The 14,674-nt window shown below is 41.5% G+C and overlaps 1 protein-coding gene across 4 annotated transcripts; it reads left to right on the top strand.

The window, feature by feature from the left end:
• Positions 1–316: 316 nt before the first annotated feature.
• On the top strand, positions 317–8,275 carry LOC113022809 (solute carrier family 2, facilitated glucose transporter member 9-like). 4 transcript variants are annotated; one of them, XM_026168624.1, is made up of 13 exons: positions 323–379; positions 999–1,057; positions 2,155–2,250; positions 2,339–2,499; positions 2,575–2,699; positions 2,782–2,911; positions 3,033–3,181; positions 3,384–3,571; positions 3,871–3,981; positions 4,120–4,221; positions 7,503–7,578; positions 7,721–7,848; positions 7,948–8,275. In XM_026168624.1, exons 2-13 carry the CDS (start codon positions 1,034–1,036, stop codon positions 8,131–8,133), a joined length of 1,476 nt encoding a protein of 491 aa, XP_026024409.1. In that variant the 5' UTR covers positions 323–379; positions 999–1,033; the 3' UTR covers positions 8,134–8,275. The 4 variants fall into 4 exon arrangements, with proteins under 4 accessions (XP_026024411.1, XP_026024409.1, XP_026024410.1 ...); XM_026168625.1 differs by having other exon boundaries at positions 340–379; positions 1,055–1,057; XM_026168626.1 differs by lacking the exon at positions 999–1,057 and having other exon boundaries at positions 317–379.
• Positions 8,276–14,674: the final 6,399 nt, after the last annotated feature.

The following is a 14,674-nucleotide window of genomic DNA, read 5'->3' as shown; positions in this document are numbered from 1 at the left end:
TGCCATAACACCAAGAGCTGTTGCTGTATATGGCTCTTCTTTCTTCAAAACAAACAAACAAACAAACAAACTACCTTTATCCTAATTGTCTCCTATTGTCAAAGCAGCTGAAGTTTCTTTTTTAACAAAATAGTCCCTTTGAGGTTATATTATATATACACTCTGAGGTGTACAAACCCAGCCAAGCCTGATAGCAAGTTTGCCACAAATTGACATGTCTAAAGAAAACCGTGGAAACAAAATCACGGCATCACAGGTATCCTTTTATCCACACCTGACTAGGTGTGGTCAATTAGCAACAGCTGAACCCACTGAAGAGATTAGGGGCTGCAGAGGGACGTAACAGTGACCAACAGAACAAAACATGTTTGAACATTATGTAAGACTTTGTGGTGCATCTTTCAATCATTTGTGCCTCATTGGACTGAGAAAAGTATTGGATGACTTATTGCTGGAGCCATGATACTATATTGCATAATAGCTGGATTGCACTGATGGCTTTTTTGGGGAGTTTGTTTGTTTTTTTGCAAGTTTAAATGAGAATTAAGAATTAATTAATTTATTGAGTGTATTCCTTTTTCAAATGTTCATAGACAGCCACAGTTCTTAGTCTACGTCTAAACTCTGCTGGCCTGATAATAATAGAGTTTATCTTTCCACGTGATTTAAATAAGAAGAATAAGAAGAAACAGGAACAGAGAGAAAAACATAAATCAAGCTACTGGCAATAGGACGAATCACTTATAAAAACATATGCAGCACCAGTGTTGTGCGCAAAATGTACTGATAATGTCCTTATTTGACATTATGGTTAAATCTATACATTAGCTTGCGTGTGACTGTGAACTCATTCAGTTTATATTGTTTTCAGTCTGAAATAGCTGCAAGTTAGAAATGATCCAGTGATTGTCAGGGTGGTGTGATGACACCAAGTTACTTTATTTCTGAAAAGTTAATAATAAGCAGGGTGAAACACTGAACTGTGTCCCCACTGTTAGGACATATGTGCTGTTAAGGTCCGTGTATCAAGAGAATGGAAACTTTGTTTCAGCAGCTGGTAAGATTTTTCCTATATTTGCGCCATAAAAGTTAATGTATTGTATGTACATGTATTGTAAATATGTACATGTGGATTTTAAATATAATTTAAATATTCTTTTCACGTTTCTGTTAAAATGTTTCGTGACAAATCTGTCACATTGCACATGTCTAATTTTATGCGTAATGCTGATAATTTTCTTTTTAAATTGTATTTATTTATTTTTTACAAAATCAGAGTGGCTTATTTTTATTTCCTGAACTCAGGGGAGTTATCTAAACCACAGTTTCAGCTGAGTCACACTACTCTCTCAGTTATTAAACCATTTCGCTGGTACAGCTAACATGACACTGAGCTCAAATTTGCATGATTACAATCTATGACTGAAGTGTGATCATGAAAAGATTCAAAAAAGGTGATTATTATTGTTTTTCTGTGAACTTTCAGACACAGCTAGAAATGAAACAGCTACAGTTTATGAATCAGACAGGGTAAACTTAAGTCTAATCTAATCTTTGTTTTATTCACAACTTGTGTTTAAAAAAAAAATCAGTAAATCCAATTTTAAAATCTAGATTTTCTCACTCATTTAACCCTTGTGTGGTGTTCGTATTTTTGTTACTCAGCCAGTGTTCATGGGTCTGGTGGACCCGCTAGAGTTTTGGCTTTCCAAATTAACACTATCAAACAATTTTATGTTAAATTACTCAACAGATGTTTACTTCATCCCAATTACAAGACATATGAACAGCAAACATGGTTAAATTTTTCCCTTTACCTTTGTTAGATCACATTTATGAATTAATGTGCTTCTCGTTTTTCTTTTATATAAAATGTTATAAATAAATCAGTTATAATCAAGTGGAGTTAGTGGAAAGACACAACACATTTACACGTGAAAAAATAATTAATTGTTTAATTTTTCCTTTGAAAAAAACTGAACACGGGTCTCACAGACCCGAACACCATACAAGGGTTAAACATGTTTGAAATCTTTGTTAATACCCATTCTCCAAAAGTTTGACTGTGACTTTAAAAATATAGGCAGCATCTTTACAGGTGATAGTAAACACATTTATAAAAGTGATTCATCGGATTTCTCTCCTTTACTTCAGACCCATGGCAACGCTCTATTCCTCATCCTTGTTTTGGGATTAGGAGGAAGCTTTCAGGTCGGCTTCCATATCACTGGACTGAGTTCTCCTTCGCCGGTGAGACACGTCGCCTTTATCATTTCTTCTCCATTCTGTCTCGATTATCTGGATCACATTTAATAACAGTTTAAATCTATCTCCACAGTACATCCAGTGCTTCATCAACAACAGCTGGTATGACAGATACGGAGAGCCTCCACATCCGCAGACGGTCACAATGATCTGGTCTCTTATTGTTTCCATGTTTGCTGTCGGGGGACTCTTCGGTGCCATCAGTGTCAAATTTATCTCAGACTTGCTGGGAAGGTGAGTATGAAGACAGATGTTGTACCAAGCTGTATAGCCTACGGAGACCTGAAGTCATGAGCTTTCCTTCTTCAGAAAAAAGGCAATGATCTGCAACAGCTTCATTGCTGTTCTTGCAGCAGGATTCATGCTGACGAGTAAAAATGTCAACTCTTTCGAAATGATCATTGTGGCAAGATTTCTGTTTGGTTACTCAGCAGGTAAGTTGCCATATTCTACAGACTCCTTATTAATATGTTTTCACCACCTATACTCACCATGCTTGCTTTATGTGACCTGCAGGCTTGGGAATGAACACTCACTTAATATATCTTGGGGAGATTTCACCCAGAAAGATAAGAGGGATAGTGACTCTGACCTCAGCCACTTTTACGTCACTCGGGAAAGTGTCTGGACGGGCGTTTGGGTTGAGGTAAGCACCTGAAGTTGATATGAAAAAGAAAAATGGGCTTTAACCCATTGTCAAAAGCTACTGCAGCATATTATGACAATAGATTACAAATTAAACACAACATTTCATTTTGATTTTTCAGCGAGATCCTTGGCCGCGAGGACACGTGGGACATTCTCCTTAGTGTCGCTGCACTTTTCTCCTTTGTTCAGATTGTGATGTTGCCTTTTTTTCCTGAGACGCCAAGATATTTACTCATAGAGAAAGGTGATGATAAGGCATGCAAAAAAGGTTAGTAGCTTTGCGCAGTTTATGTATCAAACACGACCCCAGATGTTTATGAAAATGTGTTCTACAAACACATACTAGTTAAAGATAAATGATAGTCTTGTGAAATTACAAGTCAATCAGTCCCTGCGTGTTTTGTATTTGAGCAAAGTTGCACATTTTTCAGTTCTTATCCCCTCCGTGATTTGGGATTTTCTGGTTTCAGCTCTCCAGAGTCTGTGGGGCCAAGGTGACTACCAACAAGAAATGGATGAGATGTTGACTGAGCAGGCAGCCATTGAAGCAGCCCCACCAGTGAGCCTTCTGCAGCTGCTGAGAGACAGGACTGTCCGATGGCAGGTCATCACCATCTCCATCATCTACTGTTGCAACCAGCTGTCGGGCATGTCTACAGTATGAACAATACCATATAGTATTAGTATAATACCATATGATACAATATGATATATGATATAGGATTGCTAAATTGCAGAATGATACAACATTACAACAATTTTGTGACTTTTGGAGGTTCACGCACATGCATACATGACATATCTGTATAACTACAGATCAACATATCTATTGATATCTGTATATATGAGACTTCATTGTTCCTTCCATATCAAGTTTCTATCAACAGAATAGACTAAAATATAAATCAGATTTCATGCTGACTGTTTATAGCCTAATAGTGCCTCTTTTCTTCCCAGATTAGTACCTTTACTTATGACATCTTCCTGGAGGCAGGTATACCAAAGAAGAAGATCCGCTATATCACTCTCGGTCTTGGAGTGGCTGAAATTCTCACCTCGCTCACCTGTGTAAGCAAACACTCAGTCTGTGCCTGAGCTCATCTGTGTAAATGAGCATTTTAAGTGTATACATCCTTTCATTTCTACTATTAGAGACAATCTTCTTATGACAAGTCTGTCATTATTTTCTCCCTTCCTCAATTTCAGGGTCTTCTCATTGACCTCACAGGGAGGAGACCATTGCTGTTCGGCGGTTACGGTGTCATGTCTGCTTGCTGGATTTTTGTCACTGTCACACTCAACCTGAAGGTAAACCATTACCAGTGGTGGGCAACATAATATTAATAAAAGTAAAAGCAATGTAAAGAAAGCAAAACAAAAACAGTTGATTTGTTAAAGACAACAAATAGAATAGAATAGAATAGAATTCAACTTTATTGTCATTGCACATGCACAGGTACAGGGCAACGAAATGCAGTTTGCATCCATCCAGAAGTGCTTTAGTGATATAGATATATTACAATATATATTAGCAATAATATAGATATGTGAGTATATTACAGAAATGGGTCTATTATGGTATGTTATAATGTACACGGTATGAAGTATGTTGTGAATATTCTATAACTATAAGTATGTACAGGCTGTAGTGAGTACAAGCTATGTACAGGATATGAACAGGATATAAATATGAAAAACTATACAGAATATGAAATAAATAACTTTACAGAATCTGAGATATACAGCTATACAGAAATGGGAACTATGCAAGTTGTAAACAGTTGTAGGATTAAAGATTATCGAATGTACAGAATGATTATTTACACAGAGCTATACAGTAGTGCAGTTAAGATAAGTGAGGGTGTAGATAGTTTCTACAGAGGCTATATAAAGTGCTAGTGGTTGTGAGTGGTGGTTCAGTCCATGTTATTATTGTGTTTGAGGGTACAGTTGTCCATTGTGGGTGTGTGTATGTTCAGTCCATGAGTTTAACGTGGGTCAGATGTCAGGAGGCAGAGTTCAGGAGTCTGACAGCTGTGGGGAAGAAGCTGTTCCGGTACCTGGTGGTCTTAGTCCGGAGGCTCCTGTGGCGCCTCCCAGAGGGCAGGAGGGTGAAGAGTCCATGTGATGGGTGACTGGGGTCTTTGATGATTTTCCCAGCCCTTTTCAGACACCGCTTCCTGTAGATGTCTTTTATGGCAGGAAGTGGTGCTCCGGCGATGCGCTGGGCAGTTTTCACGACCCTCTGCAACGCCTTCCGGTCCGAGGCAGAGCAGTTCCCATACCAGACTGTTATACAGTTGGTCAGGATGCTCTCGATGGTGCAGCGATAGAAGTTCACCAGGATGTCTGAGGACAGGTGGTTCTTCCTCAGAGTCCTCAAGAAGAAGAGGCGCTGGTGAGCCTTCTTGACCAGCTTGGAGCAGTTGGTTGTCCAGGTGAGATCCTCGGAGATGTGGACTCCCAGGAACTTGAAGCTGCTCACACGCTCCACAGCCGTCCCCTTAATGTGGATGGGTGGATGTGGGTCAGCATTCCTCCTGTAGTCCACGATGAGCTCCTTGGTCTTCTCGGTGTTAAGCAGCAGGTTGTTTCTGTCGCACCACTCAGCCAGACGATCCACCTCCTCCCTGTAGGCGGCCTCATTGTTGTCACTGATGAGGCCAATCACCGTGGTGTCATCTGCAAACTTAATGATGGTGTTGGAACCATCAGCAGGTCTGCAGTCGTGGGTGAAGAGGGAGTAGAGGAAAGGGCTCATCACACAGCCTTGTGGTACACCGGTGTTCATTGTGATGGTAGATGAGCAGCGGTTATCCAGCCGGACATGTTGGGGGCGGTTGGTCAGGAAGTCCAGTAACCATTTGCAGATGAGGGAACTGATACCCAGGTCTGTCAGTTTCCTGATGAGTTGTGAGGGGTGGATTGTATTGAATGCTGAACTGAAGTCTATAAACAGCATTCTGGCGTAGGTGTTGTTGTTGTCCAGGTGTGAGAGGACAGAGTGCATTGCGATGGAGACTGCATCCTCTGTGCTCCTGTTCCGGCGGTATGCGAATTGGTGGGGGTCCAGGGTGGGGGGGAGACAGGATTTGAAGTGTGCTAGGACCAGTCGCTCTAAGCACTTAGTGATGATGGGGGTGAGTGCTACTGGGCGGTAATCATTGAGGCAAGATGGGTTGGAGTTTTTAGGTATCGGGACGATGGAGGTGGATTTGAAGCAGGCCGGTACCACAGCGTGGGCCAAGGACAGATTGAATATGTCAGGTGTGTGAAGAGACTGAGGACCCAAGTGCAGGCAAACGGAGACGAGGGTGGATGATAACAAAAAACGAGCCTTTATGGACAGCTGAACAAAAACTACAAACAGGTGGAACAGAGAAAACTAAGCAAAACCTAAACTGGGAAAAACTATGCATAAACATATAACCTGAGGGTGGAAACCACAGGCCAGAAAAGAGAGACCAGGAAACGCGGGTAAAGCTGACGGAAGAAATACAGAAGCAACATGGAAGAAAACAAGCAGACGGACCAACAAGGGACAAAGGGAAGCACACACAATAAATACACACAAGGTAACGATGGAAATGCAAACAGGATGTTCCTTGAGTTGACTGTTGTTGTAATTTGGTGCAATATAAAAAAAATTGAATTGAATTAAATTGAATAGGAGGGAGATACAGCTGAACCTAATTAGAAGTGATGAGACAGGGAGGAAGCAAAACAGAATACACTGACATAAAACACGGACTTTCAAAGTAAAACAGGAAATACATGAACACAGAGACCTGAAACGTTGGCACAGGAAGGCACAGAGTGGGCATAACACGGAACACAGGAGAGGCACATAAACAAAACCTAAAGACTGGAAAATCACAGATGACACCGTTTCTACTCGTCAAGATCAAGGATCAAGGAAGTTTTCTTTTCATTTGCAACACGTTTACATGAGGTGGAATGAAATTACGTACACACGGTCCCGGTTATCCATAGAAGGGAAAAGAAACAGAATAACGAAGAAACTAACAAATAGCAAGTAATGAAATAATACAATATAAGTAGAGTGCAACAACCTGAGTACCAGTATGGAGTATAAATATAGAAATATAGGTATAAATATTTTAGCAGCAAGAGGGCATGATGACCAGCATTAATAAAGTGATGGTGTCAGTAAAGTATCAGTAGTATAACAGTTCTTGTCCATTTATGCATTGAGAAGTCTCACAGCTTCTGGAATGAAGCTGTTTCTCTGTCTAGTAGTTTTGCATTTAATGCTCCTCAGCCTCCTGCCTGAGGGGAGCAGGACAAAGAGTGTGTGTGCTTGGTGAGTGGGGTCCTTCATGATACAGGTAGGCCTCTTCCTGCATCTGGAGGTGTACATGTCTGTGACGGTTGGGACAACAACTGTCTGTGTAGCCTTCACTGGAAAGTACACTAGTAACAATATTGCCAATATGACTGAAGATGACCTGTTTCATAAAGGGGAAAATGTGTATAAGCTATCACTGCTGTGATGATAAAAGGCAGAAATATAGAAATTAATCTGATGCAAAATCAAATATATGCATTTAAAACTGTCTTTCACACAGGATTCCAGCTACTGGGTTCCATACATTACTGTGAGTTTGATGGTTGTCTTCATCGTGTTCTTTTGTGGAGGACCTGGTAAGCATAAAGCACTTATACATACTGTATGTAGCGTAACGTTTTTAGTATCCAGTACATCACACCTGTAGCAGTTATGGAAAGCGTGTCTATATGCAAAGATAACAAGGTCAATTCCCTGTTCTTTCTCTGATTCTCACAGGAGGAGCCACACCAACGCTCAACAGTGAGCTCTTCATTCAGTCTAATCGAATGGCATCACTCGTCCTCACAGGGCTGCAGCGGTGGTTTATGTTTGCAGTGATGGGCCTGGTCTTTCCATTCCTCATTGTACGTACGACCAAACTGAAAATAAGCAGCGCATTACACTATAACACCCACAGGGATCTATATGTTGTGCTGAAATTATGAATGTCGTTTCTTTCCCAGGATGCTCTCAGCTCGTACTTATTTGTGCTGTTTGCCTCTGCCTGCATGCTGGGTAGTCTTTATACCTTCTTCCTTTTGCCTGAGACTAAAGGCAAGACCCTGCTGGAGATCTCAGAGGAGTTTAAAGCCATCACTGTCTGTGGGAAATCCTTTGCAGAAGAAACGAGAACAGAGACCAGGTTGTGATGAGGACCACGTATAGCTACAGCAAAAAACATGAGGAAAAAAACAATTTTTCTTTCAGGACAAGATTGAATGACTGTGGAAAAAACGTGCTTTGCAAATAAATGACTCACAATGACATTAAACAATGTTACAATTCCCAAAATTTGGAATCTTTCCAACTTCAGTTTTTGCTTTTTAGTTGCTTCTGCTATTTTCTGTTTGTCCATAAATGGTGACTGTTGTGCAATCAGATCCTGTACGAAGTTTTTTCTTGGCCCATGTTTCTTTACAACTAACAACAACTAACCTGCATAATGGGCTTCCATTACAATTCTAAGATGCAGTATTAAGTAATCATCAGGTAATGGCATAATATCATTATGCAATTTTCCATATGCCCAAACACCAACATAAATACATATCCTAGTAATGAGAACATGCATAAAGTTCTTCTTTTATGCTCTTAAATGCCACTAGTTTAGCCAAAAGCAAAGTTGGAGAAAAGGAGCGCTTCAGAGAAAACGTCGTAGTGAAAGGAAGGCTCACTTTATGATGTTTCACTAAACCCCAAAGGTGCTCTGTTGGCCTGATCTGGTGACTGTCATGTTCAGTTTGAGATGATTCTGGAAACAACCATCAGAAGATGGGTACACTGATCGTAAAGGGATGGACATGGTCAGTACCATTTTGCAGGTAGGTTGTGGCATTAAAACAATGCTCTTTTGTTACTAAGGGGTCCTGCCCATGTCCAAATGCACATTTCTATGTTGTTTACACCAGATTTTGAGCCTACTATCTGAATGTTGAAGCAGAAATCAAGACCAGGGTATTTCCTGTTCCAAGTTGACTGGAGTGGCACCCTGTGTGGTGTTTAAACTTCAGTATGTGTAGTGTGCATAGTGTTAAGCTCTTCCACATACCTTGGTTGAAATGAGTAGTTATTTGAGATGCTGTTGCTTGTTTATCAGCTTGAACAAGTCTGGCCATTCTCCTCTGATGTGTGGCACGAACAAGACCAAAGTCACTTAAATCACCTTTCTTCCATCTTGAGCTGTTGCTGATTAGATATTTGCCTTAACAAGTAATATAACTTGACAACACACCCCTTCACGTTTACACTGTGTCCCTTCCTGTTTGTGGAAGCTACACATGCTGATAAAACGAGAAGTGAGAGCAGTGGAGAGGATCGTAGGTGTTTCTTTTCCCTCCCTCCAGGACACCTATTGCACCCGCTTTAGACTTTTATTTTATTTTTAGCTTTTTATCTTTATGTTGTTTTAGTGTACACTGAGGGCCGTGGGAGCATTGCAATTTAAAATTCCTGTGGATGATCTGTACACGTTTTTTTTTTTTTTTTAAATAAAGCTGACTTTGACTTTGATTACAGTGAGAGCAAAACTGTGAATACAGTGATGAAAATGGTCAGTACTTTCAAGAATGGTGTGTATATAGCTTTAATATTTAGATATATTATTAACAAATCGCACAATAACAGTGGCGTTGTTCACACTAATCTCCAAAATCTTTTGCTAAATAACTAAAGAATCTATTCATGTAATGAGCTGCAGCGTCTTGTTTCAATAGTCCATGATGGAGTATTTCATTAAAATCCAAATGGTAGTGGTAAATGGACTTGCCTCATTCACAAAAGCACTTTTTCTAAACTCTTGCTATTTATCATCTGATAGAAGCATTGGAGACCTGGGGCCTGTTCTTCGTACCTCGCTAAGTAAGTTAGCTGGATTAGATTGTTGACGATTTCGCGTGATCCTGGATCATTCGGTTCCCCGAAGCTCATCCGGGACTTGCTGTCATAGCAACAGAGCCGTAAGCGTAAACCTGCTCGGGAGCAGGTTTACTTTATGTAAACAGGATTAGATCGCGGCCACGCAGGTATGTCCGCTTCATTTATACGAAAGCAACAGCGATATTCCACCACTGTTTCACCATAAATAAATAACATCAATGTAACTAAAGATAATGCAGCACCTGATCCTTTTATTGATTTCACACAGATACATACAGGTCATTTCCTAAAAAAGGGAAATGTACTATTAACATTCTATTACATGTATGTGATTATTACAGATGTAATTCATATTTCAGAGTAGTAATTGTAAATTACTTCGTGTAATCAAGATGAGAGACCACGGCTATAAAAGCGAAGGTGGATTTGGGAAGCCTGTCGCAGCCATGTCCTGTCCGTATACGCGAGCCACCCATTGCGGAAGGTGCAAGATTGATAAGGAGAGTCCTCAGAATTCAGCGTATATTGCGGGATAGACAGGATCCTTTAGCTCAGCGCGACAGTGTGCTCATTGAGAGATATCGATATTCCCGTGAGGGTATTATTTACTTAACCAACTTGTTGACGAGGGGGTGCAGGACCACCACCTGTCTTTTTTTCCTCTGCCCTTTTCTTGGTTGCTGTTATGAACAAACTAACAGAGTATTACAGGCCAGTATTACCTTGCCAAGAGACGAAAAGCAATCTAAGAGATAAATATTACCATTCTGTAGAATACTCCTGTATTCCACTTTTACTTGTTCCCATGTTCTTGTGGGTCCTGTTGTGGCTCTAATGTGAAAGGGGATATAACATATTATAATATAATATAATGCCATATGATATTGGACAATATAGTGTCATATGATAGATCTACCCTAACGCCTACTGGTGTTGGCCAGAGGGGCCGATGGCGCGATATGGCAGCCTGGCTACAACCGTAGCTGCCTCCACCAGTGTGTGAATGTGGGAGTGAATGAATAGTGGTATCGTAAAGCGCTTTGGGTGCCTTGGAAAGCGCTATATGAACCCACTCCATTATTATTAGTATTATTATTAAATTACCTACGAGTTTGATTTGTCAGCAACTTTCTGCCAGCCCTCTCTCCTTGCTTCTGCAGCCTTTGCAGTGTTCTCTTGCGTTTTAATTAAACTCTGAAACTCCTGAAATCCCTCACTCATGAGTTCTTGCTCTGCTGCCGGAAAATACCGAGCACGCCCCTTCGACATTTTCGCCGACCAATCAGCGGGTTGCCAATCAATGTTTCTACTATCGATGCATAGCCCCTTTTACGACACCCAGTGATGTCACATTACTGCGTCCAGCTGTACTAATCGTCAACAGCAGGCGTGTTCGGGGAACCGGATTAGCGAGCTCACGGTTAGCGCGATGGTTTGGTCTTGGATGTGTCATTTGATCTTGGATGTAGTAAGCGACGTACGAAGAACAGGCCCCAGAATGGGGTAGCTATCATGCTCAAGGATATTTGGCATGCAGACTGGAGGGATCGCACCACCAAGCTTCAGATTAGCAGGCGACCGCTCTACCACCTGAGCTACAGCCACCACCATGCAACTATTGTGACAGGTAATGTCACTGAAGTATTCTTATGCCAGCTGTAGACCATACATAAAGGATGGACATCATGAAGTAGCCATATTGGTGCTTTGAAATCAGGCATAATAGATTGAGTGGCTGAGTCTGACTATGAAAGTGTGAGACACTGCAAACTAATAGAAAACCAACATGTCGGTCACAATGTCAGCCTGCCTTAAAGAATATTTTGCACATTTTGGCTACCTGGATTTTTTAAAATGTAAATGCAGATGACAAATCTGCTTGTTAGTTGACACAAAACTGTAGATTTTAAAATGAAAAATACAAACTGCTTAAGTATAAGCTGGAGATTCAACATTTGCTCCATAGTGTAGTGGTGTACACATGTAACTAACAAGTAAAAGCTCCCAGCATTGATTCTAGGAGGATATACGGATCTCTTTGGGATTGTGTCAAAATTACGCAACGCTACCTGCCATGGTGGCCTGTTATTATTACAAGAAGTTTCTTCTTAGTTGGCCGTCCGACTGCGGTCTGGAGTGTGGGGCCTTCCTGCTGCTGCAGAGTCGGGGCGGTCTGCCTCCCCCCACTGCAGGGAAAAGTGTAACACCACCTGGGTCTGGGTGCAGTTCCCCCCTCCAGGGGCAAGGGTACCTAGACCCGGTTCGTAGAGTACGCTTGGGGAGTGTGATCGTGTGTACAGCGTTTCTTTATGTCTGTCTCCACGTTGGTTGAGTGTGGAGTAAGTGCATATGAGAGCATGAGGGTGGGAATGAATGTTTGTATCTGTGTGTGCCTGTATGTCTGTGTCTATATGTCAGGTTGGGTGTCAGGCGCCACCTCTCTGGGGACATCTCAGGCCCTCCAAGGTTTGGAGGCCTATCTCCCCCTACCACCACTTCCCCTGCCAGTGGCGGACTCCCTCAGACATCGGTGCGTTGGTGGTTCTTTGTGTCCGGGGATGGGCGTCCAGGTACACACCGGCTCACTCCTTGGCGGCCGCTTATCGGGGCCTGGAGCCTGGGGCTCGCTCGGACCACTTCGGAGGTGGGGTGCCCCCGGCCTCTCGGCCTGGGGCTCGGTCACTCAGGCACGGCTGGCTGCCGGCGGAGCTCACGGGCGCGTCACTGCAACTCCCCCTGGCTTCTGCTCCGCGGCTGCTGAGTGAACCCTCATCTGGGACAGCTCAGCTCTTTCTGGGACAGTGGCGCGGCTGCCCCTCTGTTGGTCTTCCTTGGTCTCTTGTATTCTGGGGGCCTCTGGATGTCTGGAGTTTTGATCTCCTCCACACCTGCTTCATGCCCTGGAGGACGGGGCTGTGGGCCCCCCCCCCACACCCTCTAGCAGATTATTACATGAAGGAACCTTTAAAAAACAAAACAAAAAAACAAGCGCGTCCATGCTTACAGGTGTACACACGGGTGATCACACCCACAAACTACACCCTTTTTGGCTCCTACCTCAAAGCACACTGTGTTCTGTTGATCTTATGTGCTGCGCAATAATGTTTAATATTTAGTATTTACTGTCATATTCCCATATATCATTGTGATGTTGTTTATTCTATTACTCTTGTTCTCTTCTGCTTGTTTTCTTTTTTTCTTTCTCAGCAGGTGATCCAGGTGATTGATATATGCATTTTTTTTCTCTACCCATTCTGTTGGTTTATGTTTTTTGCCCTTCTCCCCCGTCCCTCTTCTCAGCTGTTTCTCTTTCCCTCTTTCTTTCTTTCTCCCCTTCTTTCCCCCAGTCAAGTCTGTCCCGTATTCAGTAAGTGAAAATAAAATAAACAATAAAAGGTGAATCAAATGGACCATTACGGCAAGGCTGGGATGGTCAATTTGGTAAAGTAAATCCGTTGTGCATCTTTGTTTGCCTTTAGACAACAATTCTGATGGCAAAAGAGCCAAACGGAACAGGCAAAAAAAAAAAAAAAAAAAAAAAAGTAGTTTCTTCTTCTATAGGATGAAGATTCAACAGTTTTTCCAGTGCAAATCATAGCTAGCAGTGTTTGCTTTAATTTATTGAGTGTATTCCTTTTTCAAATGTTCATAGACAGCCACAGTTCTTAGTCTACGTCTAAACTCTGCTGGTCTGATAATAATAGAGTTTATCTTTCCACGTGATTTAAATAAGAAGAATAAGAAGAAACAGGAACAGAGAGAAAAACAAATCAAGCTACTGGCAATAGGACTGTGACAAAGTGGGTGAGAAGACCATTTGTCTACATTCTTAGTTAACATTCTTGCTTTGAGTTAACCATATTTCACATGTAATCTGCAATCCGGTTGTTCAGTGATGACGCGACGAATCCTACTTCCGGGTCTAAAGTAGTCTGCGTTTAATATGGCTTTTGTGTTGTTAACATGTTTAATGTTATGTATTTTCTTCTATTTGATCTCAAAAAGCTCCTAAAACAGTCAGTGATCACTGTTGACCTCCCTCTGCTTTTATTACTGCTAATCATTTATTTAAGCTCAGTTTTTAAAACCTTAGGATTTAACTACAGCCCAGCCCATGCAGCAGTATATGAATGACTAACCTCGTATTGTGGATGGATTATCTCAGTTGTTCTCCTGGCTGAAGTTTGGTCCTTTTACAGCATCCTGCCATGCGATTACATTTGTTTCTGACCACCAACAACACTCACGTTAACTTTTATCGAGTGGGAAAAAAAGTTAGCTTGTTTATATTATGCTAACATAGCTGTGTCGCTAGCAGTCACGTAGCACATCATTATATACCAGCTAGCCCAACTTCAGTAACCCTACAAACGTCACTGCTGTTTAGTTTTCTGTCTTCATTTATGCTGGAAGTGATAACAGAGCTGTACGTTTTAATTTGTTTCCAAAACCCCGCAGTCAGGACATGCTATATTGTATTTAGATAGAAGCTAGCGAGCTAACTCCCTGCTAACTTCTAACTCCGTTAAATGTCATAAATTCCGTTTTCATGGATGCCTGGATGTTAAACTCAATTGTTACACCTGGTAGAGCAGAACGCTGATCATTTTATTAAAGATGAAAGACTTTAGACAGTTTTTCAACTCTCAGTAATGCCACAGTGATCGTTTGATATATGGACCTGCAGCGGAGTTTAGACCCAGACACGGCTAGTGATGTCAGACTGAACAACCGGATAGGCAAACATCTACTATCCCGGGTTTGTTTATGTTTTGCACTTTTACAGATTATATAATATAACATATTGGTTTAAAT

Source organism: Astatotilapia calliptera, chromosome 5, assembly GCF_900246225.1.
Source record: "Astatotilapia calliptera chromosome 5, fAstCal1.2, whole genome shotgun sequence".
Classification (NCBI taxonomy): Eukaryota; Metazoa; Chordata; class Actinopteri; order Cichliformes; family Cichlidae; genus Astatotilapia; species Astatotilapia calliptera.
The sequence above is the reverse complement of the archived record's forward strand: the minus strand, read 5'-3'. Positions and strand labels throughout refer to the sequence as shown.

What these genes read in the sequence shown, in the direction of transcription:
- LOC113022809 (XM_026168624.1), top strand. Translation starts at nt 1,034, where the DNA reads ATGGAAACTTTGTTTCAGCAGCTG. An exon ending in AGCTGTCGGGCATGTCTACA is followed by an intron (nt 3,572 to 3,870) that starts GTATGAACAATA and finishes TTTTCTTCCCAG; the next exon opens with ATTAGTACCTTTACTTATGA. An exon ending in TTCTCACCTCGCTCACCTGT is followed by an intron (nt 3,982 to 4,119) that starts GTAAGCAAACAC and finishes CCTCAATTTCAG; the next exon opens with GGTCTTCTCATTGACCTCAC.